Source organism: Engystomops pustulosus, chromosome 6 (genome assembly GCF_040894005.1).
Source record: "Engystomops pustulosus chromosome 6, aEngPut4.maternal, whole genome shotgun sequence".
NCBI classification, from domain to species: domain Eukaryota; kingdom Metazoa; phylum Chordata; class Amphibia; order Anura; family Leptodactylidae; genus Engystomops; species Engystomops pustulosus.
This window is the reverse complement of record NC_092416.1, coordinates 65,093,168-65,115,374: the sequence shown is the minus strand read 5'-3', so window position 1 is coordinate 65,115,374 and position 22,207 is coordinate 65,093,168. Positions and strand designations below refer to the sequence as shown.

The 22,207-nt window shown below is 40.4% G+C and overlaps 1 protein-coding gene across 1 annotated transcript; it reads right to left on the bottom strand.

The window, feature by feature from the left end:
* Positions 1-2,947: 2,947 nt before the first annotated feature.
* Positions 2,948-14,331, bottom strand: LOC140065739 (nicotinamide N-methyltransferase-like). Its single transcript, XM_072113312.1, has 3 exons — positions 14,153-14,331; positions 6,602-6,809; positions 2,948-3,692 (listed from the first exon to the last, which is right to left on the bottom strand). Exons 1-3 carry the CDS (start codon positions 14,325-14,327, stop codon positions 3,269-3,271), a joined length of 807 nt encoding a protein of 268 aa, XP_071969413.1. The 5' UTR covers positions 14,328-14,331; the 3' UTR covers positions 2,948-3,268.
* Positions 14,332-22,207: the final 7,876 nt, after the last annotated feature.

Sequence of the window (22,207 nt, the reverse complement as noted above, 5' to 3'; positions counted from 1 at the left end):
CTCCTCTAGATTTTGCATCCAGGGGCCCCCACCATCCTTAATCCGGCCCTGCCTGACACTGCTGGATTTACATAGGGCTTGTAACATGGGAGCAGCCTTCCTATCCAGCACTTTGACTGCTCCATAAAAAACCTGTCCCGCATTAGCTGTATTACAGATATGTTAACCCCTACGGGACTCTGCATCTTTTGGCCTAAAGGACGCGGCCCCATTTTTCAAATCTGGCCTGTGTCACTGTAAGTGGTTATAGCTTTGGAACGCTATGAGATATCCAGGGGATTTTGAGATTGTTTTCTCGTGACACATTGTACTTCAAATTAGTTTAAAAATTTGGATGAAATCTTTTGCGTTTAGTTATGAAAAAAAACAAAATTTGGCAAAAATTTTGAAAAATTCTCTACTTTTGATGCAGATAGTCAAAGCACCCAAATAAATTCATAACTTACATTTCCCAAATGTCTGCTTTATGTTGGCATGGTTTTTTAAGATTCCACGTATTTTACTAGAATGTTATGAGGCTCAGAATTTGGGTGCCATTTTTCACATTTTTTGTAAAATCGCCAAAACCTGTATTAGATGGACCTGCTCAATTTCTAATTGACACTGAGAGGCCTAAATAATAGCGAGACTCATAAATTACCCCATTGTGGAAACTACACCCCTCAACGTATGAAAAACCACTTTTAAGAAGTTTGTTAACCCTTTAAGTGTTTTATAGGGGTTAAAACAAAATGGAGGTGCAGTCTGCAAATTGTAATATTTTTTCACAATACACTCATTTTGGGTGGAAAATTAAACATTTGTAATGGATAAAATGAAAAAAGGCTCCACAAAGTTTGATACGCAATTTCTCCCGAGTACACGGATACTCCATATGTGGTGGTAACCTGCTGTATGGGCGTAGAAGGGAAGGAGGCGCCATCCAGATCAGATTTGCTATGTCACATTGTACAGGCTATAATTTTTTTCTTTTTTTTATTGAGGACCTATAGGGGCTTATTTCTTTTGCCACATGAGATGCACTTTTCTAATACATAATTTTGGGGCATCTATAGCTAATTGGTGAGATTTAATTAACTCTTTGTTGGTGGAGGAAATGAAAATCATCAATTTTTAGGAAAATTTTTATGTGTTTTTTTTTTTTTGGCCGTTAACCATACCATGAAAATAGTATATTATTTTTATTCTATGGGTCGCCACGTTTATGAAAATACTTCATTTATATATATATATTTTTTTCCCATTTGTACTGAATAAAAAGTAATTTGGCAAAATTGTTGTTAATTTTAGCATCACCGTCTTTCATATGCATAACTTTTTTATTTTTCACCTCAAAAATCTGTTTAAGGGCTTATTTTTTGCAAGAATGATTGTTCTTTTTAGTGGTCTTATTTTAACGTATTTATTTTGCGTAACTTTTTAAAATCACTTTTTTAGAGCATTTTTAAAGGGCATTAATAAAAAATCATCAGAGAGAGTTTTTTTAGGTTGTTTTTTACGGGGTTCACTTTGCGGATCTAATAATGATTCTGTTTTATTATACAGATTGTTACGGACGCAGGGATACCAAATATGTGGGGGTTTTGTGTATTTTATTCAATTGTACTGAATAAAAACTAATTTGGAGAAAATCTTATTCATTTTAGCATCACCATCTTTTTATATGCATAACTTTTTTAGTTTTTGGCTGACAAATCTTGTTAGGGGCTTATTTTTTGTGAGAACAGTTGTTCTTTTTAGTGGGCTTATTTTGGAGTGCATAACATTTTTTAAATCACTTTTTAGAGCATTTTTTATAGGGTATTAATTAAAAAATTATCTTTTTTCGGAACGTTTTTTGCGTTTTTTTCCTCCGGCGTTTACCGTGCGGGTCCAGTAACGATTCTGTTTTTATTATGCAGATTGTTACGGACGCGGCAATACCAAATATGCAGGTTTTTTTTGTATTTTTATGTTTTTTATACTTTATTACGTTTTTTTATGGGAAAGTGACATTTTAGGGGCTTATATTTTATGTATTTATTTTTTATTTATTATAATGTGTAGTGTTAACTGTTTTTGCATATTTTTACTTATACATACTTGAACTTAAACCAGTGATGCTCTGATCACTGGTTTAAGTTCAATACAGTGCTCTACAATACTATTTTATTGTAGAGCAGTGTAATCTGTCTGGCATGCTTGCGCATGCTCAGACAGTTTACAGTCAGACCCCAAAGGGGTCTGGCTGCCATGGAGACTGGGCAGCTCCGGGGCACATGCCAGTCCTCGGAGCTGCCCAGAAGAGGATCGGATCCCCCGGTAAGCGGCACGGGGGATCCGATCCACAGCAGGAACACCCTTAAACGTAAGTGTAAGGGGTTAACACCCGCGATCGGAGTCGGCTCCGATCGCGGGTGTTACAGCGTGGTGTCAGCTGTACTAGACAGCTGACAGCCGCTGCTTCTGGTACCGGCTCCATTCGTGAGCCGGTCCCAGAAGCTGGACGTTATAAGCATCTAGCCCCGGGGACGTAGTATAACATCGTGGTGCTCCTAGGGGTTAAAATAACAAAAGTATGTCAGTGGCTGAATGCCGCTGACACCGGCAATAATGGTTTTTACTTCATCGAGGCTAGGCATCACAGTGACATGTATCTACCATCCACCACAACACTTTGTGCATTTCTACACCTTGTGTTTCAGTGAGTTTGAAGTGTCACCCTATGTGCATCGGCTGACAGGCAGACTACTTTACCTCTGACAGACCCAGACACCTAATTACGATGCACGGCAGTGCCGCGGGATGCTGGGAGGAGATGGAGTGTGCACCCTCAGCAGCTATTTAATTTGTTTATGTGGAATAGGGACTCTTGACTAAGGGACAGCACAAAGACTGCCCCTCCCTATGCCAAAGTGTGAACACATAACAAGATAGACAAACAAATAGCACAAAGGGGAGGTTGACATTGAGGGTAAAACCTGAGTATTTAATGTACAGTATATTACATACAGAAAAATAGTCATGAACGTAGCCAAATATCAAAAGAAACTGATATACTGACATATAGTAAGTAAAGCTCAGACAGCTAGCAAGAAACTCTTAACCAGCAAGAAGGAAAGCACATACTTTTCAGAACTAGAAGAATTCAGTGGCTTCTCAGCCTGAGAGTATGAACTGCAGAAGACACAGATGTAACATTATGTATGTATTTATTGCATTGTAAGGACTTGTCCTAACCAAAGAGATAATGTGGTAAATGATAGAGCGGCAGGTACATAACACTAATCTACTTCTCCTTGTGAGCTAAAATGAATATGGTAGCCTTATAGTCAATGAGATCACTGACATTTGTTCTCTTTTTAACCTCACAGCGATCAATAACAAAACCTTCTCCAACTAGAGCTTTCATGACAAACTCCTCATCATATTTTAAAACATGGAGCTTATCTTTCCCGACTATCATATATGTCGCATACAATAATCCAATTAACACAAAGTGTCCTCCAGGTTTAAGTAATCTTGAGAACTTCTTCAGATATCTGATGTAGTCATCTTTGTTTTTACTAATAACTTCTAGGAATCCAAAACTAATTATACAATCTGCTGGTGGTAATTCAATTGGTTCTGTCATATTTTCTTTCTCAAGATCACATTTTACAACATGTTGCAGCGCGGATCTCACTTTTCTTTCTTTGTCATTTAAATGGTCACTGAAAGAAATATAAAAAGGTGAAAGCAATTCTCTAACAGGGAAAAATAATAGGAAAGCATAAAAGCTCACTAGTCCACTCTGTATATTTTAGTCATGATTGTTACATTTGAATTGAGACATAGCTGGCTGGTTAACCCCTTAAGGACCAGGCCCTTTTTCGTTTTTGCGTTTTTATTTTTCACTCCCCACCTTCAAAAATCTATAACTTTTTTATTTTTCCGTGTACAGAGCTATGTGATGGCTTATTTTCTGCGTAACAAATTGCACTTCATAGTGATGGTATTAAATATTCCATGCCGTGTACTGGGAAGCAGGAAAAAATTCTAAATGCAGTGAAAATGATGAAAAAACGCATTTGCACCATTTCTTGTGGGCTTGGTTTTTACAGCTTTCACTGTGTGCCCCAAATGACAGGTCTATTTCATTCATTGGGTCAATACGATCACGGGGATACCAAATTTGTATAGGTTTTATAATGTTTTCATACATTTACAAAAATTAACACCTCCTGTACAGAAAAAAAATTCTTCATTTTGCCGTGTTCTTGCGCTAATAACTTTTTCATACTTTGGTGTATGGAGCTGTGAGTGGTGTCATTTTTTGCGACTTCTGATTAAGTTTTCAATGCTTCTATTTTTAGGACTGTGCAACCTTTTGATCACTTTTTATAGAATTTTTTCTATTTTTCAAAATGGCAAAAAAATGCCATTTGCGACTTCGGGCGCTATTTTCCGCTACGAGGTTAAACGCAGTGAAAAACGGTTATTATATTTTGATAGATTGGGCATTTTCGGACGCGGCGATACCTAAAGTGTTTATGATTTTTACGGTTTATTTATATTTATATCAGTTCTAGGGAAAGGGGGGTGATTTGAATTTTTATGTTTTTTTAATATAATTTTTTTTTTTTACTTTTTTTTATTTATTTTTTTTACTATTTTTCAGACTCCCTAGGGTACTTTAACCCTAGGTTGTCTGATTGATCCTACCATATACTGCATGCGTCTGCATGTTCAGACAGTTTACACTGCTCTACAATAAAATAGTATTGTAGAGCAGTGTATTGAACTTGAACCAGCGATCAGAGCATCGCTGGTTCAAGTTCAAGTATGGAAAAGTTAAAAAAAATTTAAAAACACTAAACACTACACATTATAATAAATAAAAAATAAATAAATAAAAATATAAGCCCCTAAAATGTCACTTTCCCATTAAAAAAAAAATTAAGTATAAAAAAAACAAAAACACAAAAAACCCCACATATTTGGTATTGCCGCGTCTGTAACAATCTGCATAATAAAACAGAATCATTACTGGTCCTGCACTGTAAACGGCGAAGAAAAAAATGCAAAAAATGTTCCGAAAAAAGATCATTTTTAATTAATATCTTTAAAAAAATGCTCTAAAAGGTGATAAAAAATGTTCCACACTCTAAAATAAGCCCACTAAAAAGAACAACTCTTCTCGCTAAAAGTAAGCCCCTAACCAGATGTGACGGTGATGCTAAAAATAACAATATTTTTTGCAAATTACTTATTCAGTAAAAATGGGGAAAAAATAAAAAAATCTATATAAATGAGGTAACTTTGTAATCGTGGCAACCCATAGAATAAAAATAGTATACTATGGTATGGTTAACGGCCAAAATAAAAACACATAAAAATTTTACCAAAAAATTGATGATTTGCATTTCCTCGACCAACAAAGAGTTAATAAAATCTCACCAATTAGCTATAGATTCCCCAAAATTATCGATAATAAGCTATCGATGTCTCAAAATTACCAGAAAAGTGCATCTCATGTGGCTAAAGAAATAAGCCCCTATAGGTCCACATTAAAAAAAAGCAACAAATTATAGCCTTTACAATGTGACATAGCAAATCTGATCTGGATGGCGGCTCCTTCCCTTCTATGCCCGGCCGTGTGCCCATACAGCAGGTTACCACCACATATAGGGTATCATTGTACTCGAGATAAATTGGGTATCAAACTCTGTGGAGCCTCTTTTATTTATTCCAATGTAAATGTTTAATTTTCCACCCAAAATTAGTGTATTGTGAAAAAATATTACAATTTTTGGACTGCACCTCCATTTTGTTTTAACCCCTATAAAACACCTAAAGGGTTAACAAACTTCTTAAAAGTGGTTTTTCATACGTTGAGGGGTATAGTTTCCATAATGGGGTAATTTATGAGTCTCGCTATTATTTAGGCCTCTCAGTGTCAATTAGAAGTTGAGCAGGTCCATCTAAATACGGGTTTTGGTGATTTTACAAAAAATGTGAAAAATGATACCTAAATTCTGATGCTCATAACATCCGAGTAAAATATGTGGAATCTTAAAAAACCATGCCAACATAAAGCAGACATTTGGGAAATGTAAGTTATGAATTTATGTGGGTGCTATGACTATCTACATCAAAAGTAGAGAATTTAGAACATTGAAAATAAAGAATTTTTCCAAATTTTTGCCAAATTTAGTTTTTTTCATAACTAAACACAAAAGATTTCATCGAAATTTTAAAACTAATTTGAAGTACAGTGTGTCACAAGAAAACATTCTCAAAATCCTGTGGATATCTCATAGCGTTCCAAAACTATAACCACTTATAGTGACACAGGGCAGATTTGAAAAATGGGGCTGCGTCCTTAAGGTCAAAAAAGGCTGAGTCCCGTAGGGGTTAAATATCAACTTTAGAATTAACTAAGTTAGCATATTGGTTAGTGAAGTAAGGTATTTAGATTCTTTACTGTCAGATGGCTGATCATATAAATACAAGGTAAATAAGGTAAAATAAAGTTGGTAAAAGATAAACTAACTTATTAATTCCTAGATCTGCCTTTCTTTTCTTTTACAGTTGCAACAATGACTGTTCGTTTCCTCTATTGTTTAAACAAATATTTTACCTTTTTCCTTCAATGTCAACATGAAGTTGTGCAGCATGTCCCCAGTGAAATGCTCCTGTACGTGTGTCCACCCATCTCTTCAGCTCTAGGATGCATCTGTCATTGACTTTCAGCACTATGATGTGTTTGTAGAACTCACAGGCTGAGTACAGATGATGAATCACAGAACCCTTGCTGATGTCTATCAAGATATCTCCTTTAATGTGACCTGTAGAATAAAATCAGTGCTGGAAACGTTATAGCAAAACATAAAATATATTAAACCCTTAAAGTTGCTGTAAACAAATATGAACATATACTTTTATTGCTTTAAAAATATTTGTCTACTGCAAAATGAAAGCAAAATAATTTAATGATTCCTTAGTACTGGCTTTCTCTAATACAGTTATTTGTTTTACCTACCAGTATGATAATTATGCATAATCAAGTGGTCTAATGCTTTGCATACTGTCCATCTCTTTATTCCTAATCTTGTACTGCATTGACATGAGTTTGTGACTTTGATAGTTACTCTGACTATTCTGTGGTTTACAATTCTGTGTCTTTGGTATTCTCTCGGTTGGGTCACTTTGTTTTACTATAGATCTACATCTGTTTGCTACTCAACTTGGTTGCCATTAATTCTTTAAATTCTTTTTTTAAGAAACAGAGTAATGAATAGGGGTCCCACCAGATATGTTACCTGAGGTTAGACTACTTCATAACCTAGAGGATAACCTAAACCTCAGAGGACAGAGGCCTTTGACTATCCTTAGAAATACCAGTACCAACATGCCTTCTAAGAATGATGTTTCCTGCATAGATGTCATAGACCTTGTAGAACGTGACTTAGATGCTGGCTTTGTGTGCTTTGGAAAAACATCTAAATATCACAGTTAAGCCCTCCGATAAGGGGGGGGGGGGGGGGCAATGTCGTAGCCCTTGACAGAGAGAAGTATTGGAGACTTTCTCTCGATCTTTTGAAGGATGGAACTCTTCAATCCTTGATAGCAATCCCTCTTTGCAATTTATTGAGCTTGTTGTAATCTTATTAGAAGCATTAGGTAATCAGCTGATTAGTGAAACAGAATCAGACCCCCTCTTGCCCACACACACACACAACATTAACCATGTTTTATGCTTTGCGCTAAAGGAACCCACGCATTGAAAGGAAGGCCAATAGTGTTGTGGGTAGACTCGTTGTTCCAAAATATAGGGGTGTATATAAGAAACATTGGTATATAGGAAGCCATCTTCCACTAACACTTACACTTTTGCATTGGGATAGCCATCATCCACTAGCATTACCAAAGGGCATACTGATATGACAATATTTACAGATGAGACATAATTGTAGTAATAACAGTAAATTTAAAAGATTTTCTAATGATCTCAGTGTAAGATTTAAGGAGAGGGGGTACCCTGACTCTAGTCTGAGAGTAGCAAATCAAAATACATCCCTTAAACAGAGACATGAACTCTGAAGTGGTGCTAGGTTGACATCCAGATCTGGAGACACAATCATCAGGATGATGACTTCATTTCATAATGGTACCACAGAAGCAAAAGTAGTGTTGGCTTAAAAGGGGTTACCTCCGAAACGTCACAGGACATACCGTGCGTTCAGCGTCTCAGTGGAGCCAGGATTCCATAGAGTGGACTTTCAAACGTGGACTTAAGCATATTGAGCCGTGAACTGGTGATATATATATATGCCTTTATGTCCGTTGTCATCCAAGACTAATATAAAGAAATTTGTTGGATTGCACAGTTGGCCTTAGGACTCTTTATATGAATTGCTTATCACGGGTTTTGGGAGCCCGTGAACTAGACCAGCGTACACACTATGATACAAGGTGCTTGACTGTTATTTATTGTTAACCTTGATGTCAGCCACTGGCAGCTCATACGTGACACCTGCCATTTGCTCAGGCCCCTTGAAGAGGCCACGTTATTTGTCAGCCGCCAAGACTACAGGATGAATAACGTCATTCCACTGTTTCATGTCCTGGAACAGATGCTGCAAAATGTGGTTGGTCAGGGTACTGGAGAAGTGGCAACTAAATCTCATGGCCACATGAGTCCAGTGGGGGCTGAACTGGAGGAGGAGGAGGACATTGGAGCACAAGCAGAGTCTGGTGAAATTAGTGGTTTTTATACTCCGGTGACAGGAGAGGAGGTGCAGGAGCATCCGGAAGAGCTAGAAGACGAGGCAGATGACCCAGAAGCACCGTGGCAGTATACAGTGGAGATGGAGGCCGTGAGTCCCTCAGAGTCACTTGCGCAGATGGCCTTCAGCATGCTGCTTTGCCTTACTGGGACAGCCAAATAGTCAACATCCAGCATAGGGATGACTTTTGGCTTTCCACCCTCTTGGGCCCTCGCTACCGGTCCAAAATGGGTGCCGTTATTCCAGCTGCGGAGAGGGAGGAACAACTAGTGTACTATAGAGAAATACTGTGCATACAGTTGGCCACTGCCAAGGTGCGCCATTTTCCAGGGAATCCGGGCAGTCATCGCTCATGTACTACTGCCACGGCTGCTGTGGGGAGATGGGGTGTAGGAGCAGTAGCAGCTCCATCAGCCGCAACTTAAGTCTGGAGTCCTTAATGAGCATCTTCCTTCACCCGCCTAGTGAGGAGGGTAGCCGCCACCAGCAGCAGCAGGACATGGAAAAGACCCCCACACTGTGGCCTACCAAGTTGCTGCTAGCTCCAAAATTTGTAATTGTTCCACTCTCTGGCCTACCATGTTGCTGCCAGCTCCAGAATTTGTCATTGTGCCACATTCTGAACTCCTGCTGCTACTGCCTGCACCTCCACACTCTGTCATTGTGCCACACTGTGGCCTACCATGTTGCTGCCACTACCTGAATTTGTCATTGTGCCACTCTTTGGCCTCATGCTGCTGCTTCTGCTGCCTCCCACCTACACACACTGTGTTTGTGCCATTCTCTGACCTCCTGCTGCTGCTGGCACCTCCAAACTTTGTCATTGTTCTACTCAGTGGCCTACCATGTTGCTGCCAGCTCCAGAATTTGCCATTGTGCCACTCTCTGAACTCCTGCTGCTGCTGCCTGCACCTCCACACGCTGTCATTGTGCCACACTGTGGCCTACCATGTTGCTGCCATTACCATAATTTGTCATTGTGCCACTCTCTGAACTCATGATGCTGCCGCCACCTCCACATTCTATCATTCAGCCACTCTGTGGCCTACCATGTTGCTGCCACCTCCAGAATCTGTCATTGTGCCACTCTCTGGCCTACTTGTGCTGCTGCCAACTGACTGCTGTCTCCTTGGAACACCCTGGGATTTCCATAATGCTGTTTTCACCCTCCAGCACTCTATGATGTTGCCACTTAGTTTGGCTTTCCCCTTCATTTCAGTCAGAAGGAATGAAAAGCTTCAGGGTTTATAGCCAAAAGCAGGAGCAGATACAGAACACAGAGGGCATGCAAATATCCCATTTACTAGTCATCTGTGTTTTGGATCCACTCCTGTTTGTTTTTGGGTTTAAGAATACTGATGGATTATTGACCGATTGAAAGCGGACACTGACAGATGAAAAGAAGGGAAAAATGATCAGTGATATCAAAGCAAAATTACTGCTGACACCCTCTTCACTCTTTTGGGGGGTTTCTACATATATCAGCATTTAACAGAACAGGTTCTGTCATAATCTATGGAATCATCTGATCTCAGTGTAAAAAGAGTACACTCTTTGATGTTATAGTGGGATCTTGGCCCTCAGCTCAGTCCTTTCGAGCTGACACAGACGTTACCTTGTCAGGCTGCGTTCCCGCTTTACTTATTTGGTCAAGTTGGCCCATGTAAATGCCCATGGAATTGAAGAGTGAAGCGATTCTAAGAGAGGTGGGTGTCATGTGCATGTCTTACTAAAACACATCATTGTTTGAAAACTATTTTTTTCAGAAAATTCTGCAAACCAGCTTGAAAAAAGCATTTTGAAAAATGCACCTATCTCTACCCACTATATATATTTTTGTTGGTTCTCTATCATTTTGTTTGTGGACTATATTAGCATTGATTTTTTGACTAACATGACTCCACTGTATCTATTTCAACCTTCCATCAGATATAGACCTATTGGCATTTTCGCCTCTACCTGATCTAATTGTTAGTATCTATATAGTCTCCTATAAATGTTGACCTGACATTGACCCCAGCATGCTACATATGTTTGTCTTTCTCTGTTTCTATTATATTTTCCGGCTAACCACAAACAATGTATATCGTGGGCCCCTGCTGCTATCCTGCTTGTGTTCGATTTGCCGCCTTGACAATGTGAATACTTACACTTTGCTCGACGTTCCCAGAAGTTGCTGATGATGCACTTCTGGTTACCGTACGTATCTGAGCGGCAGATTGACTAGACCAGAACATGCGGCAGCCTTAGTTACTGGTATAGATGTCACCATGGGTTAAGTGTTTTATAATTGGCCTCACACAGACCAACAGTGTTGTGGCCATAATTTTACCTGTGTGAACAGATGGTTAATGTACAGCAAGATGTCTCAGGAGATGGTACTTCACTCTTCTTGATAACCTTCTGCTGGTAAGATATATATATATATATATATATATATATATATATATATACATATATATATACACTCACAGGCCACTTTATTAGGTACACCTGTCCAACTGCTCGTTAACATTTAATTTCTAATCAGTCAATCTCATGGCGGCAACTCAGTGCATTTAGGCATGTAGACATGGTCAAGACAATCTCTTGCAGTTCAAACCGAGCATCAGTATGGGGACGAAAGGTGATTTGAGTGCCTTTGAGCGTGGCATGGTTGTTGGTGCCAGAAGGGCTGGTCTGAGTATTTCAGAAACTGCTGATCTACTGGGATTTTCACGCACAACCATCTCTAGGGTTTACAGAGAATGGTCCGAAAAAGAAAAACATCCAGTGAGCGGCAGTTCTGTGGGCGGAAATGCCTTGTTGATGCCAGAGGTCAGAGGAGAATGGGCAGACTGGTTCGAGCTGATAGAAAGGCAACAGTGATTCAAATCGCCACCCGTTACAACCAACGTAGGCAGAAGAGCATCTCTGAACGCACAGTACGTCGAACTTTGAGGCAGATGGGCTACTGCAGCAGAAGACCACACCGGGTGCCACTCCTTTCAGCAAAGAACAGGAAACTGATGCTACAATCTGCACAAGCTCATCGAAATTGGACAGTAGAAGATTGGAAAAACATTGCCTGGTCTGAGTCTCGATTTCTGCTGCGACATTCGGATGGTAGGGTCAGAATTTGGCGTCAACAACATGAAAGCATGGATCCATCCTGCCTTGTATCAACGCTTCAGGCTGGTGGTGGTGGTGTCATGGTGTGGGGAATATTTTCTTGGCACTCTTTGGGCCCCTTGGTACCAATTGAGCATTGTTGCAACGCCAGATTTACTTACCCGGCCCATTCGCGATCCAGCGGCGCGTTCTCTGAACAGGATTCGGGTCCGGACTGGATTTATGAAGGTAGTTCCTCCGCCGTGCACCAGGTGGCGCTGCTGCGCTGAAAATCAACTGAACGCGCCGGAATACACCGAGCTGGACCAGATGAAGGTAAGCGCGTCCCAAGCGACACAATTTCGGTTTTTAAATGCGACGGTTTTTCCGAATACGTCGGGTTTTCGTTAGGCCACACCCACACCCCCCCATTTCCGTCACGTGCATGCCAGCGCCGATGCGCCACAATCTGATTGCGTGCGCCAAAATCCCAGGGCAATTCAGGTACAATCGGCGCAAATCGGAAATATTCGGGTAACGCGTCGGGAAAACGCGAATCGGGCCCTTAGTAAATGACCCCCATTGTGTCTATAATGCAGCATGTGGTGATTCACTAAGATTGTACGCCTGAAATCATTATTGTGTCTCTTCTCCACTCAGTTCCAACAGAGTTCACCATCTTTTTTGTGGAGCATCTTTAAAGGGAACCTACCACCCCGATTCTACCTATAAAGGTAGAAGGGGTGGTAGGTGGATGGATGGGAAGTGAGGATAGCCCTTTTTTGGGCTGATCCTCACGTCCCGGGTGTCTTTTACAAAACTTTATTACATCTATATGCTAATTTTTTTATGCGGCTACTGGGGCGTGGAGTAGCCGGACATGAGGCTACTAGTCGCGGCTACTCCACGCCCCAGTAGCCGCGTTACTCCGCCTACCAGGTAATCTTCAGCGCGCAGCTCCTAGTAGCTGTACGCCCTCGTCCGAGTCCCCCGGCTACTGCTCATGCGCAGTACTACCGGCCCCGGAGCCGCGGCCGCACAGCCGAAGGCCGGCGTTCGGCGCATGCGCAGAACGCAGGGGACCCGGACAAGGGCGCGGAGTTACCAGGAGCTGCGCGCCGAAGATTATCTGGTAGGCGGAGTAACGCAGCTACTGGGGCGTGGAGTAGCCGCGACTAGTAGCCTCATGTCCGGCTACTCCACGCCCCAGTAGCCGCATAAAAAAATTAGCATATAGATGTAATAAAGTTTTGTAAAAGATACCCGGGATGTGAGGATTAGCCCAAAAAAGGGCTATCCTCACGTCCCATCCATCCACCTATCACCCCTTCTTCCTTTATAGGTAGAATCGGGGTGGTAGGTGCCCTTTAACACAGGCAACACAATTTCAAAGTTAAATATTGCGATGTGTCTGAATCTGTAAGACTGTCCATAGGCACGCCATTTACTTTGTGTTGCATGGAAGCCAGCGCAGCTGCACCACAAAAGGATTGTGTGTGATACCACCGCAACACTTCTTAAGTACCTGTGCAAGCCGTTTTAGCCCAGAAAAAGGTACAGAGTCCGACAAAAGTGTGCATGCAACCCTTAGTAAAAGAGCCCCATTAGGTATTCCCACATCCAAAAATGTCTGAACGATTATTCCTCCATTAATGCTCAAAAACAAATGGTCCAAATATCCACAGATACTTTTTGAAAATGAATGTAAAAGTGATCCAAAGGTTGTATAGTACTGCTAATGGTTTTAATGAAAACATCATCCTATCTTGCAAAGAATAATACCATAACCAGCACCTTTTTATGAAAAAGTTATGGGTGTCAGAATATGGCAACACAAGTATTTTTTATGCAAATTGTTTTCAATAAATTTCCGTGAGTGCACTAAAGTTGATGTGTCAAGTGGATTGCACAGGGAAATATGTAAAAACAAAAAAACATCAGAAAATAGAGCAACTGATTTTTTTTGCCGATTTCTACCATTTGGAATCTTATTCCAGCATTGCAGTATATAGCACAGGATATTAATTGGTGCTACTGGAAAATACAATTTGTCCTGCAGATAAGCACTCAAATAGTCCTGTACACATAAAAATCAAAGATATGGCTTGTGGATAGAGTGAAAATCTAGACGCAAAACCCAAAACAACCATGGATTCAAGAGTTTAAAGCACTTAATTTCTCTATGATACCTTGCCATTCTATTTTCTTTCTCTTAGTCAATGCCCAAGGCACACCTTTGCTTTCTGACAAAGATAAAGCTACCAAATATCTTGTTTCGAAATACTGAGTGATGAAAAAATTATATCACATACCCAATTTGAATGTTTTTGTGAGATTTTCAATAGGAAAAATCAAGGAATCATCTCCAAAGATCATTTCAGGTTTTTTTGAAAAATAATTCTCTAGATATTGTCTAGAATCACAGCCATGTACATGATAGAGCTTGTGGGTGCTGGAATTCATCATCTTATCGTGTGTCGCAGACATGTGACTAGTGGATCACAAGGTCTTTATATTCCTTGGATTAAGAATCCCTCCTTACATCACATGTTTTCACAAGTCAGTCATGGGAACCTAAAATCACATGAGTAAACACTTCTGTTGTTGGTTATCAATTCTTGGCAGCATCTTTTAAAAATGTCTATTTAAAAATGAATACATTATCAACTGGGCAAAATGACAAGTTGAGTAAGTGACCCTGGAACTGACTTGGCTAGTGCTTGGCCTAGGTTTTAGGTTCTCTGAACCAAAATTTCAATTGGCATAAATTAAAATTATAAACTTTCATCCAAAATGCAAAAATTTGCATTTTTTTCAAGTGTTCTCTTTATTAGTAAAACACTTTGTTGATTTATGTTAGAGAACTAGGACCCCACACGGCTCACTTGTACAGTGGTATTAGGTAGTGATGAGCAGATTTTCAAAATTTTGGGTTCGATGAGTTTGGCTGAACATCTAGAGAAAGGACCCGTTGGGATTTGTCAACGTTATCAATGTTGAACCAAATTTTAATACAGAAAAATGACTATAAAATTGTGCCCCTCACTTCAAATTCCTCTATTTATACCTAAACCAGATTAAACTAAAACATATCATTTGAAAAAACTTTCTCAAATGGATAGCTCCAAATTGATCATAAACTCCTATCTAGTCAAAAAACTTAAAGGGAACCTGTCATTTTTCACAAATACAGCTAGTGAGCCATAGAGCCCTAATAACTTACTGACACCCTTCATTTAGCTAAAAATTGTTTTCCATCAGATCATCTTTTTTATTTTACCTGGTATTGAGGGATATCTCAGCATTCAGCAGCAATGTCATGTGACCAGGATGATATCATCTCAGGTCCTTTAGCCTCCTAGTGTTAGCAAACTGTACAACATGCATATATCTGATTACAGATCAGCATGCCTGCATGAAGGCATGGAGAAGAGTGGAAAACCTTGATACCAGGAAAAATGATAAATCTGATTATATGGGGATCTGAGGGAAACAATTTTTAGCTAAAAGAGGGTGTCACTTAGTTAATAGGGTTTTGGGGGAACCTGCACCTAGCTGTATTTGTGAAAAAAATGTGGTGACAGGTTACCGTTAAGATATACACTCACCGGCCACTTTATTAGGTACACCTGTCCAACTGCTCGTTAGCACTTAATTTCTAATCAGCCAATCACATGGCAGCAACTTAGTGCATTTAGGAATGTAGACATGGTCAAGACAATCTCCTGCAGTTCAAACCGAGCATCAGTATGGGGAAGAAAGGTGATTTGAGTGCCTTTGAACGTGGCATGGTTGTTGGTGCCAGAAGGGCTGGTCTGAGTATTTCAGAAACTGCTGATCTACTGGGATTTTCACGCACAACCATTTCTAGGGTTTACAGAGAATGGTCCAAAAAAGAAAAAACATCGGCAGTTCTGTGGGCGGAAATGCCTTGTTGATGCCAGAGGTCAGAGGAGAATGGGCAGACTAGTTTGAGCTGACAGGCAACAGTGACTCAAATCGCCACCCGTTACAACCAAGGTAGGCAGAAGAGTATCTCTGAACGCACAGTACGTCGAACTTTGAGGCAGATGGGCTACAGCAGCAGATGACCACACCGGGTGCCACTCCTTTCAGCTAAGAACAGGAAACTGAGGCTACAATTTGCACAAGCTCATCGAAATTGGACAGTAGAAGATTGGAAAAATGTTGCCTGGCCTGATGAGTCTCGATTTCTGATGCAACATTCGGATGGTAGGGTCAGAATTTGGCGTCAACAACATGAAAGCATGGATCCATCCTGCCTTGTATCAACGCTTCAGGCTGTTGGTGGTGGTGTCATGGTGTGGGGAATATTTTCTTGGCACTCTTTGGGCCCCTTGGTACCAATTGAGCATCATTGCAATGCCACAGCCTACCTGAGTATTGTTGCTGACCATGTCCATCCCTTTATGACCACAACGTACCCAAAATCTGATGGCTACTTTCAACAGGATAATGCGCCATGTCATAAAGCTGGAATCATCTCAGACTGGTTTCTTGAACATGACAATGAGTTCACTGTACTCAAATGGCCTCCACAGTCACCAGATCTCAATCCAATAGAGCATCTTTGGGATGTGGTGGAATGGGAGATTTGCATCATGGATGTGCAGCCGACAAATCTGCGGCAACTGTGTGATGCCATCATGTCAATATGGACCAAAATCTCTGAGGAATGCTTCCAGCACCTTGTTGAATCTATGCCACGAAGAATTGAGGCAGTTCTGAAGGCAAAAGGGGGTCCAACCCGTTACTAGCATGGTGTACCTAATAAAGTGGCCGGTGAGTGTATATTTATATGGGACAAAGAACCTCTGAGGGATATTTCTGTGTCAGGAGTGGATTGTTACCACTATAGTATCTGGACATGCTTGAAATCGATTTGTGGAACAAACATAGAAAAGGAAGGAATGGGCTACAATGGTACTAAAGAGGGGTGTTCGGGAAAATTTAAAGTCTAGAGAAAGATGTAAGGTAATTAATCGGTTTACCTCAATTTGGGGTAAAAGAAGTTGAGAGGGAGAAATAAAGGCTAGACCGTGGTCAGAGAAGGGGATTAAATGTGTTTATCAATTACTCTGTGATGGGAAATTAAAATCATTTCAGGAAAGAAGACCAGAATATGGAATTACAGCAAAATGCTATTATTCTTACTTACCGTTATCCTATTGGTTGCATGCAATAAATAAACCTAATGATATCAATGATAGGCCTGATGAGATCATCCTAAGGAATTAAATTTAATAGCAAGACATTCTTGAGACATTGGAACGAAAGAGAAATAAGTGTTAATAAAGAAAGAATTATGAATGGTTGGATAGAATCCACCTGCACAGTTCTTCAACAAAAAAACAGGATGCCAGTGGGACGGTGCCCTTTAAACTCTGTTTGGATCACTTCCCAGTGATGGAAAAGGATGGTGACCTAAACACTTTTCTCTGAGAATTCTCTGCCAGCAGTACAAACTGCCCTGTGAGCAATGGGCATGAGACTTAGCCCCAGGGCTAAAAGGTAAAGCCTTGGATGTGTTTATGTATCTGACCAAATATGGAAATTATAAGGTCATCAAACAAGCCTTACCTAATTCAGAAACATAACCTCTCCTCAAAAAAAATTTGGGCTCTCCAGCGAACCAAATTACAGTTACTCTGGTGTGATATGTAGGCTGAAAACTACTTTTAAGTAGTGGCTCTAGTGAATGTTGGTGAACGCTTTTTAGGCCCTATAGGACCTGACAATAAATTTTTGCATATAGTATTTGTCCTGTGGAGGTGCAACAATTTGTCATGAACTTGGAGTCCAAAAATGCAGTACAGGCAGCAAAGATGGCAGAACTCACAAATGTGTTTCAGTATTATGTAAATTTGTGGGTGCCTGCTAAAAGGGAGATAAGCAGACTAATACTCATGTTCCTGCCTACCAATCCCCTGTGGGTTCTGCTGATGTTCCTTCCAGCAAACCTGCTTTTGATACCTTCAATTGTCTTGTATGCAACAAAGTAGGACATGCAAGCACTACCTGCACTAAGAGAAGGAAATCCACTGCAGTGCCCATATTATCCAGAATTGTGGGTAGTCAAGAAGGGAAACCTAGTGATAACATGCAGTCTGGGTAACACTATCACTGACTGATAAAGATGACACTGGTCCAGCCAGAATTTGTAAGTTATGAAGGAGTAATCCCAGGAAAAACTATTACAGATATTGTAGAAGTGAACTCAGATTTTACTAACTAATATTTCTCATATATTTGCTTTATGTTTTCATCAATTTTAAATATGTTTGGATATTTTATTTTGATGTCAGCAGATTACAAATCGAACATCGGTTTTAGTTATTTTCTAGTAAAATTTCAGGATTACCTTTTTTGAGGGTCATTTTTGTTTTTAATGAGCTCTGAAATATGTAATATTAGAAACCCCCAATATAACTACAATTTCATATATGCACCCCTAAAACCATTAGTAACGGCTTACGTTCATTTAGCCCTAATATTTACACATTCACAAACAATAAAAAGAAAAAACCAATCTTAGAACTTAAAAGCAGAAAAATATCTCACATAGGAAACATATATGGAAGAAAAAAAAAAGGGAAAAGAAAACGGTCTGCAGATAAAACCTACGCGTTTCAATAAAACATCTTAATCATGGTTTAGCGTTCACGTCCGCTACCCTCAATGTCAATGTGTCAGCGGTATCCAAGCATTTTCGTGACACACATGGGGGGAATTGCGGGACATGTAAAGTAGTTGCCATAGAAAAAGTTAGCAAACCCAAAAGGGGAGGTGACCACAGGAGATGTCTTCTTAAACGGGAGACTTTTTGGATCTTCCTTTTACAAACCCGCATCCCGACAGGTATGAACAGCCGCCAAGATATAATTTATTTCTATTAACCATTTCCAATATAACACCACCACACTTTCTTATTCTAGGTCTAGGAACAATGGATAGATGGATATAGATATAAAATATAAGTGTATTTTGATACTAATACGTATACATTTTCCATTAGTTCATTCCCCCGTCTCAGAACGGAACTGGTAATCACATGACACCAGCTCATTAGGGGAATGTAAGTCAGGGTAGCGGACATGAACGCTAAACCATGATTAAGATGTTTTATTGAAACGTGTAGGTTTTACCTGCAGACCGTTTTCTTTTCCCTTTTTTTTTCTTCCATATATGTTTCCTATGTGAGATATTTTTCTGCTTTTAAGCTGTATAAATAAACCTTGAAGATTTTATTACACTGCAATCTGAAGCTGGATCGTGCTTTTCTAAATCTTCTCATGGTGCCTTTGGGCGAAGGTTGGATCCGTGCTGCTGCAGTTGCTCAAGCTTAAATCACGGTGTCCAGGTGAGCTGACTTTTCCTTATCTTTTTTTGCATCTTAGAACTTGTTATGCAATTTCTCTCAAGGCCGTAGACACCCCACCTTAACCACGGCATTAAAGAATTAACACCCACATTTGGAGCTTGCTCCAACTGCAGGTTACACTTGGATGTTAGCTGTAATTTACATCTTGCACCCCATGTTTGCTGATACCGGTTCAGCTCTAGATGAGCTTAAGCAGCATTGGATCCATGAAGTACTATTATGGCATGGAGCAGGATCTATCGATCTCCATGCAGTAACATTATTTTAAAGAGCAGCAACTGCAGCCTTACTGTCTAGTTTCTGCTGAGTTTGCAAAACCGGTGTGCAATTCTAAAGTGACTGAAACACTTCAGTATCCGGTTGTTCCAATGAAGGACAAAAGTGTGACTTTTCAGCCATAGCAAGAGAAGTTGGTCTTTCACAAATTTAATTAAAAGGGTTGGACACCCTCGAAAGACACATGCATGAGAGGACAGAAGAATATAGAGAATCTCCATGGGTAATACTCTCAACACTGCATCTTGAATTTCTTACTGGTTCAGAATTGAACAGGAAAAGCATCTGTTTCATCATACATGGTCTCGATGCTAAAGAGCATTTTGACTGAAAGCCCCACTAGAAAATCCTTGGTGACACAGTTATGGCCAAGAAACCCACTGTTCCTGTGGCATGGTGTACCACTTACAAAAGGTTCTGCTACAGTATAAAGAGATTCTTCTGAATGACTGTGTATGTAGAGGTTCTGCAGCAGCTGAAATGTGTATAAAGAGGTTCTATAGAATCTGAGTTATGTATGTTGAGGTTCTTCAGCAGCTGAGTTATTTATTAAGCGGTTCATGTCACAAACCTCACTCACCGGAGTCCAAACACAGGGTTAAACTTCTCTATGGAGTCACAGAATTCAGCCCTTAAGCTCTGCCCACTTCCACAAGATAGTGTCCTAACTTTAAAGTTACTCCATGCAATCTCGGCACCCAGTCCAAAGTCCACTCACTGCCAGCACCCACGAGCTACTTACACAAAGAAGGTTGTAGGCACGTTAACCACACAGACAATGCACACTGATGATTTACACAGTACATGTATGCACTACTTATACTATATTAAAAATGACCTCTGGTATTGTAATTCCCTTCGGACGCTTAGATCCTTTAAGGCTACAAGCAGAGGCCTTATTAAAGTTAACACTTAAATATACATAATAATACAGTACACTCAAAAACACAATTGTCAGATAAAAATTAAAATAGTTAAAAATAATACACATACAATACTTACAAACAGTAAGGGAAAACGGAAACAAAAAACTCTTGCAATGGAAATAGGTAGAAATAGGTAGGGCATGGAGAGTGATCCAATCTTCTAATAAATAGAGTCCTCAGAAATGAAACAAGCCAGTGGCTGTTTCACTAATTTAAACCCAGGGGGTTTTTGACCCCCACACCTGGCTGTGATGTCACTGTGAGGGGGAGTTTTTCTATCCCCCTACCATCAGAGAGGTACTTTTGTGTCTGGGGTTTTATTAAAACCCCATAATTTTTGATTAGAAGATTGGATTGACATTGCTTCCAATCAACCGGGTACCTTATTACCATTTACCCCATACCAAACTCGGGGTATTTAAGCCTAATAATAGGTGTTCTGCAATTGGCTGGCTTCCCCTGCACCTTGGCTTTTAAAACTCAGTCCAAGTATGTGTCTAGACCACATTACTGTCCCGTGTAACAGGGGACCCATAATTATAAATTATGCCCCAGGTATGGACTGCTATGATTAGAGACGGGTGAATCAATTCTAACAAAGTGAAATTCATTTTGAATTTCAGGAAAGCTTTGGCTCGGCACGAATCCAAAATTTAAGGTGATTCATGGGAGCAAATTTATTTTTCCCCTTTATTAGCAAAATGGCGAGCACAATAGGGCAGATTCATCAAGTGTCTGAAAGTCAGAATATTTCTAGTTGCCCATGGCAACCAATCACAGCTCAGCTTTCATTTTACCAGTGCTCATGAATATTTTAAAGGGGGGCTGTGAATAGTTGCCATAGGCAACTAGAAATATTCTGACTTTCAGAGACTTAATAAATTTGCCCCATAGTGTTACATGGGGGAGAGGACTCTGGGAAGAAGAAAGGAACACCCTTGATCACATGTGCAGACATGTAAGCCAATCAGCGACCGTCAGGCTTATGTGATGTCACAGCCCTATAAAAACAGACAGACAATTGCAATCCCGTCATTTCACACTGCATGTACTGTCTCTAGAGTCTAGTTGCTTGTACTCAGTAGTTGATGGAGTGATTTTTGCTCAAAATCCAGGGTGTCCGTTTAAGGGATCTGTATACCCCAAATTTCAATTCCTTTTTGTTTATAAAGTTAATATCAAGAAATCTGTGTCAAATCAACATAAATGATTAACCAATATGTCAGACAGAGAGGAGGCAGGTAGAGCAGGCACAGATTGAATCACAGTAAGTGGACGTCGCAGCAGTTGACTCTGTGAGGCCAGAACTGCCTGTGTCATCTAACAGCAGTGTGTTGATGAGTCCGTGGGTTTGACAGATACAACTCTTAGTTGTCACGGCACAGGAGCAGGTCAGCGGCCCTCACCTGTCCTCAACCAGCCTCTGTCCTGTTCATTTCCCTCAGCCAAAGATCTATTAGGTGGTCTGGGCTCAGCGCCACTATACAGTGAGCAAACCCTGCACCAGAAGTTGGTGGCCTACTTGGACAGCACTTTAGCACCCCAGGTAAATGATCCCCTGGACTACTGGGCAGCCAAACTTGATGTGTGGTTGCAACTTCCAGGATTTGCAGTAGAGAAGCTGTCCTGCCCGGCCGGTAGTGTGGCATCAGAGCGGGTGTGGCTGGGGCCATCATTGCCCCAAGGAGAACCTGCTAGTCCACCCGTAATGTGGAGAGACTGACCCTTGTAAAGATAAATCAGACGTGGATCTACCAGGATTT

Coding starts and splice junctions, on each gene's coding strand:
- LOC140065739 (XM_072113312.1), bottom strand. CDS start 14,327: ATGTCTGCGACACACGATAAGATGATGAATTCCAGCACCCACAAGCTC. Junction 6,810..14,152: donor CACAAAAACATTCAAATTGG/GTATGTGATATA, acceptor TTTATTCTACAG/GTCACATTAAAGGAGATATC. Junction 3,693..6,601: donor GTTGACATTGAAGGAAAAAG/GTAAAATATTTG, acceptor TATTTCTTTCAG/TGACCATTTAAATGACAAAG.